At 44.1% G+C, this 22,496-nt stretch overlaps 1 protein-coding gene across 7 annotated transcripts in view; it reads right to left on the reverse strand.

Moving 5' to 3' along the window:
- The window catches only part of LOC142503696 (cytosolic carboxypeptidase 6-like), a 1,053,590-nt gene that overhangs the window by 149,981 nt on the left and 881,113 nt on the right, over positions 1–22,496 (reverse strand). For all 7 annotated transcript variants that reach the window (XM_075616294.1, XM_075616295.1, XM_075616299.1 and 4 more), the window contains one exon: positions 557–668. In XM_075616294.1, the coding sequence (XP_075472409.1) occupies positions 557–668 (112 nt within the window). The remainder of the gene's footprint in view (positions 1–556; positions 669–22,496) is intronic.

Here is a 22,496-nt window from a genome sequence, read left to right on the forward strand (position 1 = left end):
CCTCTGCTTCAAAATGCTGAAAGGGAAGTTTCAAGATTCTATTTCTTTACAGAATAAAGATTGCTTCCTTTTTACACTTACTGTACAGTTCTTGTCATTACTGGACCACTGACCTCTTTGCTGCCAGAGGTGACTGCAGTCACTTCTTTTATTAGCACTTGACCAATGAGTGTAATGTATGTGACACCCTTTCTTGTGTTCCGCTAGCTCTATGCTCCCTATTCAATAATCTGTGAAGCCGCTTCCTTGAGCTGAAGAATGGAAGGAAATTAGAACATTCTCCGGGACAGAGAATAAGTCTTCAGAGCATATTTAGTAGGGCTATGAGTCTATATTTAACAAGAGTGACACACTGTGAGTGTTCATATGCATGTCATTACCCAGAACCCATGGCTGCAGCGGCATCATTGTATGCTAAGAGATAATGGGGAAAGCCAGGGTTGCAGACCTGTCGGAGACATGTGAATGGTGGAACAGTATTTGAATTTGCTGTACAATAGTGCTAGAAGCCTGAACAAATCACACTCATAATGATTGCCGCTGCAAGTCCACTCACCTGACTTTTGTGCATCTCTACGATCAGCTGCTTCACTCCGTACAGCGTGGGGTGAGCCCAGGGAGAGGGGTCCTGCCAGTGCCGGTTTAGATCAAAACCCATCAGTGAGCACCTAGATAAACAACATTGGACATCAGCAAGGATTAATCTCTATTCTTCCCAAGGGGTGTGTATTCAAAGCGATTTACAATACTAAGCCACATCTCTGTTGTTTGTGATTTCTTTTGAATGGTCTGACAACGTTTTTTTACATTGAAAAGTTTTCAGAAGTTAACTTTTTCCCTGATGTCTACGTCCTGTGTTATCTGTGATGTCTATTCTTTGTTATCGACCGACCTGACGAGGGAAAAACAGTTCATTCCCGAAAGTTGTCAATGTAAAACATGTTGTTAGTCCTGTGAAAGCGTGTTAATACGTGTAATTACACACTGATAAATGTTTGTATGTTTGGTTGGACGGTTATGGCTAAAATATTATCTTTCAAATAAAGTGCCTAAATTCTTGTCAATGTGTCACTATTATTGGAAAGCACAACGCTGACTCACATTGTGTTCTATTGGAAAATAATAGACATTTACATGATTTGACGCAGACAGTTTGGCTGATACAAAATTGCTAAATACTGTATGTGATCAGACTGCAAAAATAAAATAAAAACAGTTGGTATTTTGTAAATGGAACATGACGGTTACTATAATAGTCCACTTGGTGGAGTCAGTGTTTAGAGTAGAGCCAGAGCAGTGAGATACATTGTAGACACGGAAACCTGCGTATTTTGCTTCTCTGTGAAAATGAATGCATCAATTTAAAGATTCCACTGCACTATATTTGAAAATGTGTTTGTTTGTGGAAAATGAACACGATGTTTTATACTTTGTCAAGTGATTCCTGCCTTTATATTTTTAAGAGTAGTGTCTCAAGGCTATATTCTATTGTACTTTAAGCTTCGGGGGATTGTAAAAGATGACTGCCTGCCGATCACTGTGCTGGTACCAAACCATTTTATAATGTCACTGGGGCTTAAACGGTACCCTGGTTGAAGTCAATAGAGGAGCTAATATTTGCGTTATTATCTGCAGATTTTGCTGTTATACTATAGAGAAAATCTATGAGTATGTGATATCAGACAGGAAGCTCCTTCCCTTTGTGCGTAAGTACCATGCAGCTGACAGGAAACTCCTCCCTTTTGTGAGGAAGTACCATCCTTCTGGCAGGAAGTCCCTCCCTTTTCAGAGGAAGTACCATTCACTGACTGGAAGCTCCTCCCTTTTATGAGGAAGTACCATCCTTCTGACAGCAAGTCCCTCCCCTTTATGAGGAAGTATCATCCTTTTGACAGGAAGTCCCTCCTCTTTATTAGTAAGTACCATCTGTCTGACAGAAAGTTGTTCCAATTTTAGGAGAGATTTCCTCTCTCTGCCACTAGTGTTGGTTTCAATCTCAGTGAAGGAATGTGAATTTACAATTTAAATACAGAAGGACTTGCAATGCCTTGTTGTCACATTTGAAAAGTTCATACTCAGCAATTTAACTCTGTATCCATCATCCCTACAGCATACACATTGCTTACTTCAAAGCACCGAAAAACCTCTTCCTAATGAAACCCTGAACACATCACGGAAAGATAATTCCATAGCCCAGTGTTTCCCAACTTCAGTTCTCAGGGAACCCTAACAGGTCAGGTCTTAAGGATATCCCTGCTCCAGCACAGGTGACTCTGTCAAAATGACTGAGCCGCTGATTGAGCCACCTGTGCTGGAGCAGGGATATCCTTAAGACCTGACCTGTTGGGGTTCCCTAAGGGCTGGAGTTGGGAAACACTGCCATAGCCCCACCAGCGATAACCTGCTCTCAGGTGCAATATACTTTTTGGTCATCTGACAGTGAGGGGGTTAAAATACTCAGAAAAAGATGTATGTTGTTTTAACATCCTTGAAAATGTTAACACAATGGGGGGGCGGAGGGGTATGGTTTCCAAAAAGAAAAACGCGCAGTGTGAAAAGCCAACTGCCACCAACACAAAAGGTGATGCCGTGATGAGAGCCTTAAACGCCAGCATGCGGACGGTGAGATAAGATTGAATGGAGGCTACAGAACAGAAGGGAATCAAGTTCAGGATCAATGTGGAAGCCACTGGAAATCCAATAAAAGAAAGGTGCTGTGATTGAATTTCCTAGAATGCATCAAAGACCCAGCGGGGGCTAAATATTTTTGTGTATATATATATATATATATATATATATATATATATATATATATATATTCCCCCGTGGTGGCTCTGGGGGGTAAGATAGAGCACAACCACTCATCGAGAGATGGGGGGGGGGGAGGGTGACATTATTGCTTTCTTTTAGTGACCCTGTTGGACATATTTATCGTTCTTTGCCAGAACGAGGCAAAAATGTTACGTTCAATTTACAAGCATTTTGGGGTTCCTGGAGATAGGGGCATCACAGTTGAGCTCAGCTTGACCCCCTAGATCTAATAAGGTAAAAAAAAAAAAAAATGAGAAACAAAGGGGGGTTGCTGGTTAAAGAAGATACTGCCGCAGTGAAGCTTTGCAAATGTGCCCTTTATCTTTGTCAAAAAAGGTTTAACGTTCATTTTTTTAAAAATTGCTTAACGCTCAAAGTCAATACGCATTGCATGTTCACATCATTTTGATTACTTGTGTTTTTTGAAACTCAATCAAAATATATATATATATTTTTTAAGTTGCAGGGCTGCTATTTGGCCAAATAGTGAATTTTAAACAATTTGGACAAAGGTTTGATTTTAATTATTGTGGTTTACAAAATAAATAAATTAAAAAAAAATTGGGACAAGTTTGTTTGAATCACCAGTGAAGAGAATATCGGCAGGTTCACACTTCTCTACCTGCCCATTCACAAACCCGGAGACTGTAACCCAGATAATACGATGGGTTAGGAGCAGTTCCCCATAAAATGGGTTTAAAAAAAACTGTTAAAAAAATTCTCCTATGGAAACAAAACTCCAAACCTTTTACAAAACACAAAAGTAGTAGCACTATGTTTCTGACATTCGGTTAGTGATTTTGCCCAATGATGACCCAGGGGCCTTGCCATTAAAGCTCTGATGTTTGTGATAAGGTCATACATAGATCATGAGATTGCCGAACGTCCAAGGAGAATGGAAAAACATAAATAATTTCACCCAGAGGCAAACTACACAAACCTCAACAAAAGCACTGGATATGAAAGTGCACCTGAGAGGGCAGATAGGACTCAACTTGACGCGTCTTTAGAACATAGAGATGATTACTGAGCTACTGACACTAGTTCGCACAAAGTTAAAGGGTCACTAATTCAGGGCTGGAAAAGTTTGAGAGGCTGGAAAAACACATCATATCATATAAAAACATACCTTGTCAATAAAGCATTTTTAAAGCTTTCCAGGTTTCGGCCCCAAGGTGGAGAAAGCCCACCGGCTGCAGCAGCAGCAATAACTGGGGTCCGGCAGCAATCAAAGGCCCAGAAGCAGAAGTTGCAGAAGTTGAGCCGAGCCCAACTTCCAGCTCTGGCTGGCTGGGCCTGCTGCAGCCGCTAGGCCCGGAATAGTTGTCCGGGCTCTCTCTCCCTGTCGGCAGCCCTGCCTGCAGGGCTGCAGCATCCTAGAACACCTACCACCTGGTTACTCTTCCTGGTTATTCCTAGCCACGCCCAGGAGGATGTCCCTCATATTCTTACCCAAACTACTCCCACTAAGTGGGGCCTGAGCGGGTTCTAAGGCAGTTAACTCTTCAAGCCTGGACAGCTGTCTACAATCCCTCTGGGCGGATTTAGATGAATATTAGGTAGAATTAGGTTGCATGCCAATGTACAGATTTCCAAAAAGAACAGACTTGGCTAATATGTTCAAACCAAATATGATGCAAAGTGTGTCATTTTAGTGTGTACATCAATCTACACAGCACAATGCTTAGTGGTGTGGATCCCAACTGTACGAGAAGTAAAATCAATCCATCCTCCTTATTGTGAAGCCTCAGCAGTCTGCTGGTGATGACTTTCATTTGTAAGAGAGACAGAAGACAAAAACAATGAGACAAGGTTAAGGAGAAGCTGGAAGGAGAGCATATAGCAAATGAATAAGTAATGCTTAAGTGCCCAAGTCTGATTCACTTGGCAAAGATTTATGACTTGGATGAATATCCTTCACATAATGTCTTGCAAACAATGAAAAAACATCAGTCCCTTCAGTTCAGAGCAATGCATTACCTCCAGAAACGCACGGGTTAAATAGTAACATGCTTCCCTGTAGTGTTATAACAAAAGTGTATCTTCTGAACAGAAAGGAGGTATAGGGGACACCCCCTACTTACTGAGAATATATGTGCAGCAATATTTATAATATCAAGTATATTTATACATTTACAGGTCTTTCATAACTCTCTCTCGTTCTAATCTAATTTTGGGGCAGATTAATTAAACTTTGGTAAGGGGTGTCAGAGCTCGACCCGGTGTTAAATGCCAATTAAGGGCAGTTAATTGAGGTTTAGTTAATCCAGGCCTTGAAATGATTCCACCGCACAAACCCATCCACGGTCCTGGGCTGTGTTGATTTTGAAGAGTCCCTTCTACAAAACAACAAGGAACTGAAGGCAACATTGAGCAAAGAGTGGCCAAGAATAAAGTCTGGAAGACAGACAGATATATTTATATTGTTTGTACTAAAGGGAGGGGGAGGGATGGGGAGGGAGGGGGATGGGAGGGAGGGCGAGGGAGGGGAGAGGGAGGGGAGAGGGATGGAGGGGGTAGGAGGGGGGAGGGAGGGGAGAGGGAGGGGAGAGGGAGGGGGAGGGAGGGGGGAGGGAGGCAGGGGGGAGAGAAGAGGGAGGGGAGAGGGAGGGAGGGAGGAGAGAGGGAGGGAGGAGAGAGGGAGGGAGGAGAGAGAGGAGCTATATGTCACATGGGACTTTACAAAATTATGCTTCTCTCCCTCCTCTCTAGCAAAAACTATATTTCAGGGTATGGATGGGAGTAATGTCACCTTTAGGTAAGATTGGGCTAAACTGAGCCATGTTAAAGAGGCAATCTAGTGCTTATGCAACATGCCATTAAGCCTATTCGAATGAGATATACAACAGCCCCTGTTTTTGCATTTAATTAGTTTGTGAATAAGTGGTTAAGCTCACGTACAATGACATCCCATACTGATTATGATAAAGTCTTGCGTTATTAGCACTGAGTTAATGGATCTCTTTGGATCTGGCCCTAAGGCTGCATCCATGGTAAGTTCAGCCGTGCGAAGGTGCGCGGAGGCTGAGGGAAAGCAGGTGCTTTCCCTGGCCATGGTACGTACGCCGTCCGTGGACGTGTCTAGAGGCGTACCATGGACGTCACGGAACTGGTTCACGTGACCGTCCTGTTGCGTCAAGAAATCAGTTTGAACTGATTTCTTACTCAACGCGCGCTCCCTTCCGCTTCTGCGCACGTACGCCCGCATGCAAGGGATCACTGCCTTGGGCAGTTTGATCGGTCAGCGTGCGCACGCCTCCGCACGGTCTGCCCGACCATGAACGCAGCCTAAGACTCTTGACAAGGGTGTGTTTCCACCGAAACATTGAACAATTATAATAAATATTTAATATTATCGAGGAGCTGTCCAGAATTTTTTGTTTTCTTAATGACTTGGGCCTAAGAAACATAGGAAATGTTATGATCACGGGCAGGGGTGGCCAACTCCCGTCCTCCAGGGTCATCAATGCATCAGGTTGTTAGGATATCCCTGCTTCAGCAAAGCAAACCACCTGTGCTGAAGCAGGGATATCCTTAAACCGTGACCTATTGGTGATCCTTGAGGACTGGAGTTGGCCACCCCTGATCTAGGGCAAAGTCATTAATTGCCAGCACCATTCTGACAGTGAAGAGGTTAAATCACACTTTTCTTCGTGTAATTCTCTTTCTTTTTTTAATCTCATGTCTGTCCACTAACAAAACACCCGTCCTGTGATTTACATTTCACTTCACGTGATAAAGTGCGATGCATTTTCGATATATTTTGTTGCTTATTTCATGGTGACTAATTGCCAATTACTATGGTAATGCTATAATTCAGTGTGTGAGGTCTATGAGTGAAAAATTATAGGTATCGTCACTGCTCCCATTTCTATGGCAACCAAACTTCTTTGTCATTAAATAGCAGTTACAATAGATTGAGTCAGGACCTGGTAATTATAGATTTATATCCCCGTAAACATAAATAAGGGTACCACATTTATTCAGAGGTCTACTTCTGTTTACTTCCACAAAGCTCTGCTTCTATGTGAGGTAACACGAAGCTAATCAGGAGAGACGTCTCCTATCAAAATAAAAGGCGGTGTATGGAGCGTCACCAACTTGTTTAACACGTTTAAAGTGCTTACAGTGCGTCTCAGGGCCTTCCAGCTGCAAAATAAAGGCACGGCTGTGGCAAAAATACCTGCACCAGATTCATCAAATTCCATTAAAAGCCACAAGGAACAGCACGGAATGGCAATTACACTGGGAATCAGGATGTTCTGATTGTTTCTAGTATCAAGGTAAAAACTGGTGCAATTAAAGGGCACAATGCAAAAAATCCTGGCATTTCCAGTAAATCTGGGAAAGTATTTTTAAACCAGAATTGCATGTGTTTTGGTCTGATGCATACCCCTAATATTCATAATGTAGACCCCGTGGTCATAATAAGAAGCTAACAATATATACACAATAATACAAATATTTTCCTGCTAATAAGAAAAAAGTATAGACATCTTTTTAATATGAATAATGCTATAAACCCCTCAAAACACCCATGTCACGGTAGCTTATGACAAGATATAATGAACACCAAATATCTGGGTTGAACTGAACGAGGCTTAGATATAATAAAATATATTTATTCCTTAAAAAAGGTGAACACAGCAATATAGTACAATTAACAGGCAAGAAGGTAACACTTACTTAGGGATGGGGGATGGAGAAGTATCAGCTACCAATTCTCCAGCAATCCGGTGACATTCCAGGTGGAATCAGAAGCACAACTAAAAACTGTAGGGTTGACACAGTTTATATACCTGTGTAACCCTATTCTTAACATTGAATACAGACTATTGGTGAACAATTATCTGTATCCAATCACTAACGTGGAGACACAGATTAACCCATGCCCCCCAGCTAATTAGCCCATGTGTACTGGGACTCTATGGGTAGCCCCATAATTAAATCAGGGGCAACGACCAGTCTACCAAATGAAGTATCTGCATTGTTTGTAGGTGTAGACATAACACTTACAAACCACTCCAGTTTGATGATTCTCCACCGTCAGGTAACAATTAGAGTGGCAGAGTCTGTTGATTAGTACTTGGTCGGTTGATTAGTACTTAGTGTAAACAATCAGGCAGTTAACTTTTGATCACAGTGCTTAGGCTCAATCAGCCGGCTGCCCTTCATGACCTATTAGCATAGCAGATGGAGTCTGCATTGTCAGAGCAGATCCAAAATACCATACATATACACTTTAATATCTACACATATTAATAAGTTCCATTCTGGTGGGCTCAGTGGGTCGACATTTGCCAGTTTTTAATGCCTACAGTGACTCCACATATTGGCCAAATATCAACTCTCTGTGACCTCCAGAACTGGAGATACAGAAATGCGCTTTAAAACATTAAAATACAGGATTATAATGAAACATGGGAACAGGGGAACATACAGTTTCTTGACATGACAAGGTGTAAGCCACATTCCTGGACCGCAGTCCAGTTAACCCTTTGCCTCCCTGGTGAGGTCAGGGGTGGCCATATGGGTGCAACCCCTTTAATACCGGGCCAACCCCCCTCTCCCTCTACAACCCAGAAATAACCGCCAGGAGAAAAACTGCCATCTTGGCAGCGAGTCAAAAATAATCTTTTAAAACTAAAGAGCTGTAATGTATATCACCTCTGAGATGTGCTAAAGAAATATACTGTACAAAATGATCTGTTTCATACCGTTGTTGTGCATTAGTAAAAATGCCTATCAGAGAAAACAGTTCATTATTTTTAATGGCCCTGGCTGTCACTTTATAGTCACCGTAAAATTGCAGTTTTTGCATCAACAATGAAACATATGGTTGAATCTAAGAATAACACATGGGTATGAAAGCACTGTTGCCTGTGCTGTGCTTTCATACACACATTGTATTGCACAAGCTAACCCTGATCTTACTCTGCTTGCTATTTTCATTTTAAGTATTTGTATCAAGCAGTCAGTGCTGAATGGCACGGTGTGTTTGATTATTTACATACACTGTACCAGGAAAGATACATTAAGATGTAGATCTCTTGCTTATTCATGTTCTGGGATACTGTCCAACGAGACAGAGATTGTTATAGATGTATCCAGCATCCTGTGCTGCCAGTGCTGACATCAGGGACTCAGCTTAAAAGTTGCTGAAGGGAAACAAGCTTAGACCACTGAAGTGGTTAAAGCAGCATTTTCTAAGGGAGCTGAAGACTTTAATGTAGTCAGATAAACCATCCCAAAAGTTTAAAGCCCAACGTTTATAAAGACAGGAATGGATTTCTCAAGGCAGACCTCAATGATAAGTGCTCAGGTTAGAAAACTGCGGAGGTTGTTAGTAAAAGGCGCACACTGGGGTTTTGGTTTTGGATTTCCAAAATAAGGAGGAAATTATTTTTGCAGGAAAAAAACACTATCTGAAAAGAGAGATGAGCAAAAACACGTGCGGATTTGGGTCTGCCTCGGGTCGGCTGGTGCCTTTTGGTCCGCGGATTTTGGTCTCAAAAACACCAATGCGCCATTTCAGATTGTTTTTTTTTTCAAAGACAGAGAGGAATCTGAATTGTTAAAAAGAGAGACTTTCAATACAGTAGCGTTTCCAGTTGTATATATATATCCCCTCAAATATCCCTCCAAATAAATTAGGGAGTTATGCCTGTGCTGAAAAGGGAGCACTCCTAAGGTACCCGGCCATATTTACTAAGCAGTGTTCTGCCATAAAGCACATCTGGTGCTGGAATACATGACAGTTTATTCAAATAAATGGACTGTAAGGTGTCTTCTCGCGCCAGAAGGGGTCTCATGGCAGAAGACTGCTGATTAGATACTGTATGCTTCTCTATTCCAGAAGATGCTAAGGTGCTTTGTACAGGTGTGAGCACTCAATGAGAAATAGATCTCAGAACTAAGTATACTGTGACAGTGGTGCTAGCCGTCAGCTGGTTTACTCACACTGCTAGAGCTGTTGTCCTGAAGAATAGAAGTTGGGTGGGTTCATCTTATGATCCTGTTGGGTCTGACACCATACCCCATTCCTCATAAGGTGCCTTAGACTTGTCAAACCAATATACTTTGTGTGCTTTGGGAAGCCAGCGGAATCACTTTCTCCAGTTTGTAGAGCTAAATTAGCCACATGTGTGAGCAGCTCAAAAGTAGGAAGTGACAGTGATTCTACCCATTAGCTGGTTTAGCTCACACTGATAGAGCTGTGACCTTGCAAAGCGGTGCTTGTGGGTTTTAGTCCTGTTGGGTCTCACACCATTCCTGTCATTTGGTTGGTGCTTTAGGCTTATCAACTCTAAATTGTTTTAGGAAGTGTAGGATGTTTTACATAGGCATTAGCATATCTCCCTGCTGGGTACCTCAGGTGCGCTCCCTTTTCAACACAAGCATATCTCCTTAATTTATTAGGAGGGACGTTTGAGGGGATTATATGTCTCTCATTTTTAACAGTCTGGCAACGGATTACGGATTCAATATGAAATCCGATTCTTACAAATCCGATTTTATCTAATGACAGATTTGAATGAATCCGCTTGGCTTTTTTAGTACCCCATCCGTTCATGGATTTTGGTGAAGAGGTGGAGGGGGGGAGGGAAAAGATTTGGTGTAAACAATCCACGGAATTCTGGGAAATGGATTTCGACTAGTTCGCCCATCTCTTTCAACAAACACAACAAAATTAATAAGTACTCAAGTTTTAACTGGATTTTTAATTTTTTTTTTTAATTTTTACGAAGTTCGCCATAACCTCCTGAACAAACTTCACAGTTTGCCAACTTTTAATTTTTAACCTGTGTACCTGCCAATGCTTAGTAGTTGGTAGGAGAGTACATATTACTCCTGTGTTCTATCACCATATCATATTGCCTAGCTTAGCAAACACAGAATCACAGTGCTGAGTGTTCAGATGCAGGACAGATCTCCTTATTACTGAGGTTGTATGAAGAGCTGCTGCTTTCTCTCACTTCTAACGTTTTACTTTTTGGACAATAACATCATTTATTTTAAAAATAACCTTTCTTTTGAAAATTGGATACAAAAAAGATTTTTTTCTCTCTTTTGCTTTGTCAAGCCCCTGCTCCCCTGCACGTCTTTGTCCATGTGTATTATGGATGACTGCTTCTCATACTGTATCTCACTCTCTGGGATGTGATTAGCTTATTCACATCTGAGCGATCAGCTTTTCTTGTTCTTACTTTATCGATGATCACGGTTGTTTTAGGACAGGAATTCACAACAACAAAGTTGAAGTACATTTTTGTAAGGCCTCGGCTCTAGTGGAACGTGCCCGCTTCCGCGCTCCTCAGGCGCAGCGCACGCTCGCCTGCAGCAGGAGAGATTTCCTGTCCCGCAGGCAGAGGCGATAGGGAGGCGTGCTGGGGGGCGTGGTCGTTACGTCACTGGTTCGCCCTCAGTGGGCGAACCGCTCACGTGACCCAGCTGTCGCGCGGGAAATCTTGTTTGTAGCGCAAAGCGCCAGCCTCCCCGTCACGCATGTGCACGCGCTAACACTATACACAAAAGCATTGGCGTCCTAGTGTTGGTTTTCGGTGAGAGCTACGTAGTTCGCGCCGTCTTCTGCACTAAGACGTCAACCAGATACTCTATTCAGCCACAGTTCTTAGGTAAAGCTGGATTATTTATTGTACAAATAAGTATATTTGTTTGTGCCTTAAGATCTAGCACATTCTAAAAGGAGCAATCTCCCTCTTTTCAGTTTGAACAAAAGAGTCTCCCAGAATTATCACAAGAAAAAGAGTCCAATTTTGATCAATCTGATACAGTTTTTATTTGACTTCACTTGGTCCTGAAAACACTTTTCCAGCAGGGAGACTTTGATAAATAAAGCAAATGTTTGCCCTCATTTGGCTAAAATAGCAATTGGCAGCTTCTTCCCCAGATACCAAGCAAGTAAAGGAAGTGCATACAATGCATAGGATATATTATTATACTACAGCTGCTGCTTTTCCAATGGCCAATCACATTGGAGATGGGAGGAGTGGCTCAGAGTAAAGACACTGGCTGGTTCAATTCCCGGTGTTGGCTCCTTGGGCAAGTCACTTTATCTCCCTGTGCCTCAGGCACCAAAAAAACATAGATTGTAAGCTCCACGGGGCAGGGACCTGTGCCTGCAAAATGTCTCTGTAAAGCGCTGCGTAAAACCAACAGCGTTATACAAGAACATATTATTATTATTAGATAACAATGTCAGTGTTAATACATAAAGAGTCCCTCTTTAAATAAAGAAATTATTTCATTTTCTGCTGTCTTCACAGCTCAGTCAGAAGAAGAATTTCCTGGCAATATATATCAAAATAACAACAACATGTAAAAGTGAAAAACATAAAAATGATATACAATATATATTTAGAAGGGAAGCATTTAATTAAAAGACAAACTCATAAGTGCTGATTATTTCAGGTAAGTGATTGTCAGTGACTAAAACTGACTGTTGCTTTAAGTGTGTCAGCGAAAACTATAATGGTATTTTCTAGGCTTGCTTTCAGCTACTTATTCCACAACATAATACTGCCAATCAAATACTAATACTCAGAATTCTATGGGTGTTTCATTAGCTCAACATCACCCAAATTAATTGTAATCAATGTTGGTAATAGTAATTAAAACCGTAAGTGTGTATATTAAAGAGTAATAAGCTTTATAGATTGCAAACTCAGATGCTGTCATTTACTTAATCAATAAATCCCAATTAAAAGCTCGTTTAAGGCAATTAAAGGTCACCAATGATATATTTTGTGAAAGTTTTTTTCTGCAGAGCAATCAACATTCTTGTGTATAAGACAACATTCTTGTGTATAAGACAGGACTGGTGAATTCACTTTTACTTTCATTTTTAAAAATGGGCTCCGGCAAATGATCACTGAGCACAATGTTTTGTGCCAACATAGATATAATTGGAAATAACATTGAGATCTTGTTTGGCAATCTTTGGCACCGATCGTTTGCTATAAAAGTGACCGCCATGTTGTAGCAATGAGTTGGAGTTAATCATGACACAAAATCACATAATAATGAGTACAAAATCATATTGTCAGTTAATTGTTGTACTATGACATATTCCACTTTTCCTAGTTTTTAAGAGAACGCATCAAAAATGTAATTTGAAAAATATCGGTAGATTTTTTTTGTTGCATGAATAAATACAATTTTCTAATTGTTACAAATATAAGAAACTCACAAGTGCAGTTAAATGTCTTCCACTATTCCCTAAAGTGTATCCCCATTGTTCTAAGCAGGCTGGTTGCAAGGAACTGCAGACAAGGATTCTGGGTAAAGACATGCAAATGAGTATATTGAGTCCTTGTAGCTGCTTTTGATTTTACTTTGGATACTGTACAGTATGTAAGGTGACCATACATACCGGTTTGACCGGGATAGTACCAGTTTAGTCATATCAAAATTGATCAGTAAAAGGGTAAGTATTAGGCGTACATCAAGGTAGTTCTATAAACATTTCATGTAGCTAAGAAATGGGTCACCACACTGGAAGCAGGCGGACATCCGACACCGTTGAATCTCCCGTTAAGTTGGTAGTGATACAGCTGATCTTTTTTTGGGGGGGGGGGGGTGGGTAGGCAGTCAGCAGGCGGGTCTCAGCGGTGTAGAAGGAATCTTTCCCGGTAGAGACTCGTGCACGGCAGTGTTACTCGCAGCAGACTCTGACGTCACCACACAGGCTGTCTTAGCTACATGAAATGTTTTAAAGAACTACGTTGATGTATGCCTAATACTTACCCTTTTACTGATCAATTTTTATGACTAAACTTTACTTCACTATGAGCGTTGTGCGCTGTTTTCTTTCTTTTTCTCTAGCATTTGAGAGATGTTGAGCCATCTCTAACAAACAGCTGCAGATGTTTGTGTGTATACACATTTAGGGTCCTGAATACCCCACAGCTCCTTTGTCACATATGTTTGATTCACATCACTTTGCTTTTGGGTGTTATTATTCTTATACTGAGATAAGATAGCAAGCATTGCCTATCACTGTATGAATTGGAACATATTTGCTGTGCACTTTTCTTTATTTCCATTGGTGTTATATGTATGTGGCTACTCCGCATGGTTTACCCTGACTCAGGGTGCTGAATTCAGGCAGTTATGAGGCAGCAAGGTTGTATTATAATGGGCACCAGGAACGTTTATAGTACAACTATGATTTATTCGTGTCCCCAAACACAGGGACCGCTCATTCATATTGTGACAACGTTGCACTATATTTTACATCAGACATACATGAATACGTTCTAACACCAGTGCCCACTCTTAAAGAGGCAATCCACGGTGGCAAATCTTTAAAATATAGGATTGAAGCAGGGGGTTTCCGGAGCTGAAACCCATTAATGTCAGTTCTGGGGACCCTTTGCTTCCTGAGATACTTACCTGTGAATTAGGCGTTGGTAGCTACTCTCCTCAGCTACCAGGGTTCACAATGTGCCCGCTCTTCAGATATTCCCCGGCCCGCAGGCCAATAGGAAGCCGTGATGTCATCAGTGCAGCTTCCTACTGGCACTTGTGACGTAGGAGCTTCAAACTTGAAAGTCCTGCTTGATGAGCCAGAGCAGCTACTGGCACCTACTTCAGAGGAAAGTATTACCGGAAGTAGGGGGTCCCCAGGGCTGGGATTCAGCTCTGGAGACAACCTGCTTCAATTCTATATATACATATAAAAAATAAAAACGTAGAAGAAAAAAATTTGGCGTCTTGGATTGCTCCTTTAACACTTGAACGGAGGTACACGTCTTGCTTCTTCACTGTGCTAAGACCTGGGCCCCCCTCCTTGTTGGTTTGGTACATCTCTCCTCATTATCTTGGTAATAATAGGCCAATTGGGGATCCTAGAGGGTCCTGTATATGTAACCCGGTACCTTGGCTTTATGGTAATTGCCACTTTCACTTCAGTCTGGGAGGAAAGTCAATGCAGATCTGCGGTTAGAGCTGATCCGCCGGCATCCAGGACTCCTCATTACTGAGGCTCTCTGTCGCATCCCGTTCACTTAGCAACTCTACTGGACACCCTTAGTCTTCCTTATGGATCCTAACTGACAGGCTTACTATGCTTGTCTAACATAATAAAGTAAGGGGCCTGGACTATACTATCCCATTAAGAACATGGGTATCTACTCTCCCCGAGGCTGCATGACATCTGGATTCCTATAGCAAGCCAGGGTGGGACCTAGCATACACTAACACGGCTAGTAACCCTTTAGGGGGGTGTTTTACACTAATATATGTGAAGGTCATACACACCACTTTGTTAAAGACAGAAATAGGCTTAGAAAGACCTGCATGACTTGGAGGTTATTCCTTAAACTGCTATAGTGCAGATTAGGGATTCAGTTGTAGTTTCTGTGCAATAGTGCTCTGATTAGCATAATCACAGTACAATAAATAACGCCCTTTCTCTTGGTTACAATAATCCAATATATTTATCGTAATAACGTGTAACAACCCCATCAAGCAGTAGAGGTCAGTGTAACACATTCCGTCGATGGGCTGAACAAGAGCATGTTGTAAGTAACCTTAGTAAAATTCCTGTTAGCCTTTGAATGGAGAGGAAAACCTCACACAAGCAACACAGCCATCAAAGCTTGTATCTTTAGGCTGCGATTATACAGAGGAACTGCAATGCGCGCGCATCTGTGATGTCACATTTGCAACACAAATTTGCGCAAGCACATTTGTCTTCACGCGCGACTGCAGAGGAGACAAGGCTGACATCTGTTCTTTGATTGGACGGCTGCGTCACGTGACGTGGCAATCGCAACCAGAATTTTGTTTGGGGGAAAAATCTTCTACTGTCTGCCGCATTGCGTAGCAAGCGCCGCGACAGTGGCGGTAGGTATAAGCACTTTGCGGGGATGCAAACTCTTTGTTTTGGTGCGGTGCTGCATCGCTCTGGGCGACGCCGCGTGCGTTTTCTGGTTTAATCACAGCCTAATGAAGGTCTGCTTGAAAGAAAATAAACACTACCCTCACATAGAGAGCTTGTAACTGTTACTATTCCCATTCAACGGCAATTCATTCATGTAACCAAAAAACAATGATCGATCTGGGTTTTTTCCCTACCTTTTCTTTAGGCCAGGACTGGGTGATCATTTCTGGGTGCAGGTGATCATGCTTTAAGTTCTGACGCAGACTAGAAACAGCACCAAAAATATGAAACCACTCTAATAAAAAGAAAGCAAAGTAGCACAGAAAAGGAACGCAGATCTGAAAGGGGCAGAACTGAGACTACTTTAGGAACGTTTACAAAAGTAACTTGTCGAGCAGGTGCTTTACTCGAAGCAGCAATCCCCCCTACTCGATTTTGGGAGGGTTTCCTCCCACCACCTACCATTTTGTTCTTTACATGGGAACTGTATTACTGCATGTACCTCCAGGGACCTCAGGTTCTCAATATACGTACTGGTCAAAGTATTGGTGTTGAAGTCCCTCTCCAGGGGAAAACAAATGGTTGTTTAAATATCGCAGGTCCTGTGAGTCAATAGAATGCTGCATAGTCAACAGTTGTGGCTTCCGGTCATTTAAATGCCAGAATTAATGCCAGTAACAATCTCGGGAAGAGGGAGGTCCGGGAGCTAAAAGTAATAAATTCTGCACCCCCTCCCCCCCCCCCGACCCAGAAAAAGGAGTAGTTACAATGGCATGATTGCTGCTTAAGAAAGATTTGGGTTCATGTGAACCATTTCATGTAGCTAATCTGTCTATTTTTACCTTAATATAACAAAACTATCAGCCCGCAAAAAAAAAAATTTGCCACAAAGTCAAGGACACGTGGTCTTCTATATACTGTAATTTCTTGCCATTTGTGCTCAATTCTGGAAAAAAGTGGCAAAATTCTGACAAAAATTATTAAACTGGTGTAGCTTTAAGGAATGTAAACTTTCATGAAAATGTAAACAAATGTGTACAACGCAAACTTAAAGACCTTGGCACTTCTCTAGTTCCAGTAGCTCTTCCACCAATGGCAGCCTGCCCTTTGACATCTGTTGTGTATGCAAAGAGCGAGCTGTAACATGCAGAGTGAAATAGAAAGAGGTAGGAGCACTCGCATCATAATTTGGAGACTGCCTCGGCTGCACGGATACACCCCGCAGGGGATATCAATGAAGAAAATAATCCTGCCATGGAAGGCCAGCCCTCTGTAGGCTTTTGCAAAACTATAAAACTTTTATTTATTGACATCGATGTTTCGGTCCCAACACGGACCTCTGTCAAGGTGTCACATGCAGAGTGAATACTGTGTGGGGAAAAGACAGAAAAGAAGAAAGCGCAAAATGCCCATAGCGTAACTCTGTTTTAATAGCCAAAATGTAAAAGCCAGGTCAGCAGATCGCTTTCACACATATAAGGGAATGTGTGGACCGCATTGGTGCATGTGTCAGGTCTCAATCTCCTTACTGACCGGTTCAGCTGCAGATGCTTCACTTTGATATCGCCGGATTAGAAGGGGACTTCCACACTCTGAAGAGGCTCCTGCCAATGCGTTTCGCAAGTCAGTTCCTCGGGAAAATACGCAGACGGATAAGTATGACTCATGTTGACTCTACAACTAATGAAATAGAACTATTCTTATTTGTGTGTGTATATATATATATGTTATATATGTGTGTGTGTGTGTGTGTGTGTGTGTGTGTGTGTGTGTGTGTGTGTGTGTGTGTGTGTGTATGTGTGTGTGTGTGTGTGTGTGTGTGTAACCCCCTTTGGGATTACTATGGTTCTAAGGGGTTAACTGTGTGAGCCCACACAGAATAATTCCCCTTACTCATCACATGGTGCTGGGTGACTAGGCAGAATCATAGCCCCGCCCTCTTCTGCCTAGTGAAAGTGATGTCATTGCAGGATATATATGGAGGGGAGAGGCTTCTAGAAGGTCAGGTCCCAGGAGTTAGTTAAAGAGGAGCCATATGTCGTTTTATACTGTAGATATGTGTAGGATAAGGTAAGGATACCTTTTGTTGTTTTCTAGTTAGGGACAGTGCCCTGTTTAGATAGTGTTCCTAGGAATGGCTCCACACTAATCTGCAGATTTACAGAGAGACTGCAAATGCCCAGAGGGGGCTCCTCAAACTGCAGCCCCAAGGCATGGTTGGAATAGCCCCATAAAAGGGTCCGTAGCCGACTCTCACACAGAAGGCCACTTGATGGCATTCAGTACCTGTGACGGGGGTACTGACCACAGACAGCATAGTAACAAGGCCTGACAGGGGCCCAAGAGAGATGAAGCACTATCAAAGCTAGAAACCAGAGGGATCCTTTAGATCAGGGGTGTGCAAACTGGGGGGGGGGGGGGGGCGTGGGATTTTTCTGTGGGGGCACCGCGGGTGCAGAGACCCTGTGCTCTTCCCCTAGGAATTTAAATTAAATGCCTGGGGACCATGCAAGGCCTCTGCAACCTCAACCTACCATAATTCAGCCGGCTTCTGGTCACGTCACCATGACAACAGAGTCATGTGATGTATCATCATGGTAACATGTGTCAAATTACGCTGTGGGGTCATTTGACACCGGGTCACTGGAGAGGGGGGGGGGGCCCGAGCACTAGGGCAGGCACACGGGGGGGTGGGGGGGCAGAGCAGAAGAGGATACAGACAGCACATACAGTAAAGAGAACAGGGATGATACTATACATGAAGTAATGTGTGCCGTGTAAATGAGAGTTTATCGTCGGTGATTAATAAAGATGCTGTTTGTATGAATAAAGTTCCTGGTGCTCATCATTACATTACCAACACCCGGCCTGCACGAATCCTGCACCCTGACAAGGGAATCTGAGCAAGCCAAGTGAAGAGACATTTGATGTAAACTCCCTAGGAGCCGGGCATGGAGTGTTATATATATATATATATATATATATACTAGCTGAGAGACCCGGCGTTGCCCGGGATGTAATGTTCCCGCTCCTCTCTCTTTCCTCTCTCCTCCCCCCTCTCTCTGTTTGTCCCCCATTCACATCAATCCAGTCCCCCCCCTCCCTCCTTTACAGCTCTGTTTGTCTCCCTTTACAGCTTCATGCAGTGTGTGTGCGTCAGTCATTGTGTGTGCGTCAGTCAGTCACTGTGTGTGCGCGCGCGCATCAGTGAGTCTGACGCAGAAACACAAACACACACAGACTGACTGACGCACACACACACAGTCAGTGTGTGCGTGTGTGTGTGTGTGCCTCAGTCAGTGTGTGCGTGCGTGTGCGCCTCAGTCAGTGTGTGTGTGTGGCAGTCAGTGTTTGTGTGCGCGTCAGTCAGTGTGTGCGTGCGGCAGTCAGTCAGTGTGTGTGTGCGTGCGTCAGTCACTGTGTGTGTGTGTGTGTGTGTGTGTGTGTGTGTGTGTGTGCGCGCGCGCGCGCCAGTCAGTGTGTGTTTGTCAGTCAGTGTGTGTGTCAGTCAGTGTGTGTGTGTGTCAGTCAGTGTGTGTGTTTCAGTCAGTGTGTGTGTCAGTCAGTGTGTGTGTGAGTGGTGGGGGGGTGAAGGGCAGGGGTGAATGGCAGGGGTAGGGGCGGTGGTGAAGGGCAGGGGTGGGGGGGGTGAAGGGCAGGGGTGGGGGGGTGAAGGGCAGGGGTGATGGGCAGGGGTGGGGTTGGTGAAGGCAGGGGTGGGGGGGTGAAGGGCAGGGGTGAAGGGCATGGGTGAAGGGCAGGGGTGGGGGGTGAAGGGCAGGCATAGGGGGGTGAAGGGAAGGGGTAGGGGGGTGAAGGGCAGGGGTAGGGGGGGTGAAGGGCAGGGGTAGGGCTGGGTGTGAAGGGCAGGGGTAGGGGTGGGGGTGAAGGGCAGGGGTAGGGGTGGGGGATGAAGGGCAGGGGTAGGGGTGGGGGGTGAAGGGTAGGGGTGGGGTGAAGGGCAGGGGTAGGGGTGGGGTGAAGGGCAGGGGTAGGGGTGGTGAAGGGCAGGGGCAGCGGGGGGGTGAAGGACAGGGGTTGGGGGGTGAAGGGCAGGGGTAGGGGGGTGAAGGGCAGGGGTAGGGGGGGGGTGAAGGGCAGGGGTAGGGGGGGTGAAGGGCAGGGGTGGGGGGGGTGAAGGGCAGGGGTAGGGGGGGTGAAGGGCAGGGGTAGGGGGGGTGAAGGGCAGGGGGAGGGTGAAGGGCAGGGGGGAGTGAAGGGCATGGGGGTGAAGGGCAGGGGGGGTGAAGGGCAGGGGGGTGAAGGGCAGGGGGGGTGAAGGGCAGGGGTAGGGGGGGTGAAGGGTAGAGGGGGGGTGAAGGGCAGGGGTAGGGGGGGTGAAGGGCAGGGGTAGGGGGGGTAAAGGGTAGGGGGGGTGAAGGGCAGGGGGGGTGAAGAGCAAGGGTAGGGGGGTGAAGGGCAAGGGTAGGGGGGGTGAAGGGCACGGGTAGGGGGGGATGAAGTCAGGGGTGGGGTGAAGGGCAGGGGTAGGGGGGGTGAAGGGCAGGGGTAGGGGGGGTGGGGAAGGGCAGGGGTAGGGCATGAAAGTGAGGCACAAATTGTTGGCAGGAGTAAAATGTCCACACACACACACACACAGAGATCCGAGGAAGCTGCTTGGCCCCCCCAGTGGGCGGGGAGTTAAGGTAGCGCTGGAGAGTTAAGGGAGCGCCGGGGAGTTAAGGTAGCGCCGGGGAGTTAAGGGAGCGCCGGGGAGTTAAGGTAGCGCCGGCAAGTTAAGGTAGCGCCGGGGAGTTAAGGGAGCGCCGGGGAGTTAAGGTAGCGCTGGGGAGGTAAGGGAGCGTTGGCGGTTGGAGTAGGAGGGCCGTGCCGCGCTTACCCTCCATGTTTCCGGGAGCCGGTTGAGAGCGAGGGGGGAGGAACCTGCAGTTGGCGGCAGGGGCAGGAGGGCCGCGCTTCCCCTCCGTCCGGGAGCCGGTTAAGGGCGGCGCACGTGATGGGGGGGGGGGGGACAGAGGGGTGTGTGTGTGTGTGAGGGTGTGTGTGTGTGTGTGTGTGTGTCCTTTGGCCCGTCACTCTGCCTCAGGCCAATCAGAGGTGTGCGGGGGCGGGCGGCCCAAGGGAGCAATCTCGTTGGCCTGGCCCAAGGTCCAATGGGATTGCCGCTAGGGACACAGGGAGGGACACAGGGAGACACATACAGACATAGCCACATACGACGCTTTCAGAAATATATAGTAGATATGCCTCAGAGCACTCACAGATGCGTTATTCAGCATCAGAGGGAAACCCGGAAGTAACCTCACGCGAGACTGGTTGTGACATGACGGAGCCTACGGCGACACGGACGAGGAAGCTCACCGCTGGGGGAAGCTCCCCAGACCATCGGCGTCACTGAAGGGACGGAGGCGGCGAGGATAACACTTACCTACGATGTCTATATTGTTGTGAGACTCGTGTATATATCGTACACTTGTGAGTACGATTCTTATTTTTACCATATAAAAAAATTGACATACTGATTTGCGCTATGGCACACAATCTCTTTATATTGAGGTACATCTCTTCTGACAATTGACAAGACCTTTAATTGCCACCGTAATACTTAAAACATATCTGATTGCTAAATATTGTTTTTACCTATGTACTGTATAAGCAATGCACAAGTGACTATTAATGAATACTTTTATGGAAAGTAAAGTCACTGTAATTTCTATTTGTTTCAAAATAAGATGAATCCGAATGAACAAACCTTGCTGTGTATCTATATTTCTTGTACGGCTTGAGGATCACACAAATGCTATTATTTAAACTTCAGAAGGATTCAGGGGTCCTTTGATTCCGTGTGTACCTTTTTGGATATTATTTGGCCTAAAATAGATTGTAGTGCTTTCTGACCACTTGTCATTTCATGTAGGATATGTTCAAGATCTATAATTTGTATGTCTTAGGTCTTTGTTGTAATAGGTACTGAAGTGTTTGAATACACCCTGGAGAAGAAGAAAAAAACTCTCTCAATGCTTATTTTATGCTGCCTGTACTGTAATCCACAACTACAAATCAACATATACAACAAATGTGGTATTACAGTTAATAAACCATTTGGCCTGAAATGTGCTACCATTGGTGTAAAAAGTAAATTCTTTCTTATTACTAAGTGTATAATGATGTAGTATGGACATTTCTCTCAGGTTTAAAATGTCACCAAGGTATAGATGGTAACGAATTTGAAATATTATATATAGATAAATTATCTGTCTTCAATTTGCAGGGTGTCAATACATTTTTCATATGTTTAGCTTTTTACTAAAATAATATTGTCCTTTTAAAGCAAAAATGATTGGAAAGTCTGTTTATCGAAACTGGCTTCTGATGAACAATTCCTGCACAATCTATTGAATTGTCCAAAGGGAATATCGTGCAACCAAGGAGGGATAGTTATTGCTTATGCGTCTAAGTAGGCTACTCGTTTGAGACAAATGTCAGTATGGATATCCGTATTCTCCCCTACTGATAAAATGAGAATCAAAAATTCAGTAGCGTGAGAATGAATCTTGTGAGTGAAAACCGATCCCACATCATTCCTTTTTAAAATGAGAAAATAAGTTACTTTAAAAGACTGGAGTTATTTCCCCTCCCAATTATTAAAATATAATCAATGAAATGGCCATAGGGGACCAGTTTTGCCCCAAAGACGTTATACAGTAGGTCTGATAGTGGAAATCCTCCTAATATCTCATGAATAAATATACATAACTAGGGGCAAATCTGGTCCCGGAAGCTCGGCGCCCAAGTCAGAAGGTAAAAGTCCCTATTT

The sequence above is a fragment of the Ascaphus truei genome, chromosome 10 (genome assembly GCF_040206685.1).
Source record: "Ascaphus truei isolate aAscTru1 chromosome 10, aAscTru1.hap1, whole genome shotgun sequence".
Taxonomy (NCBI): Eukaryota; Metazoa; Chordata; class Amphibia; order Anura; family Ascaphidae; genus Ascaphus; species Ascaphus truei.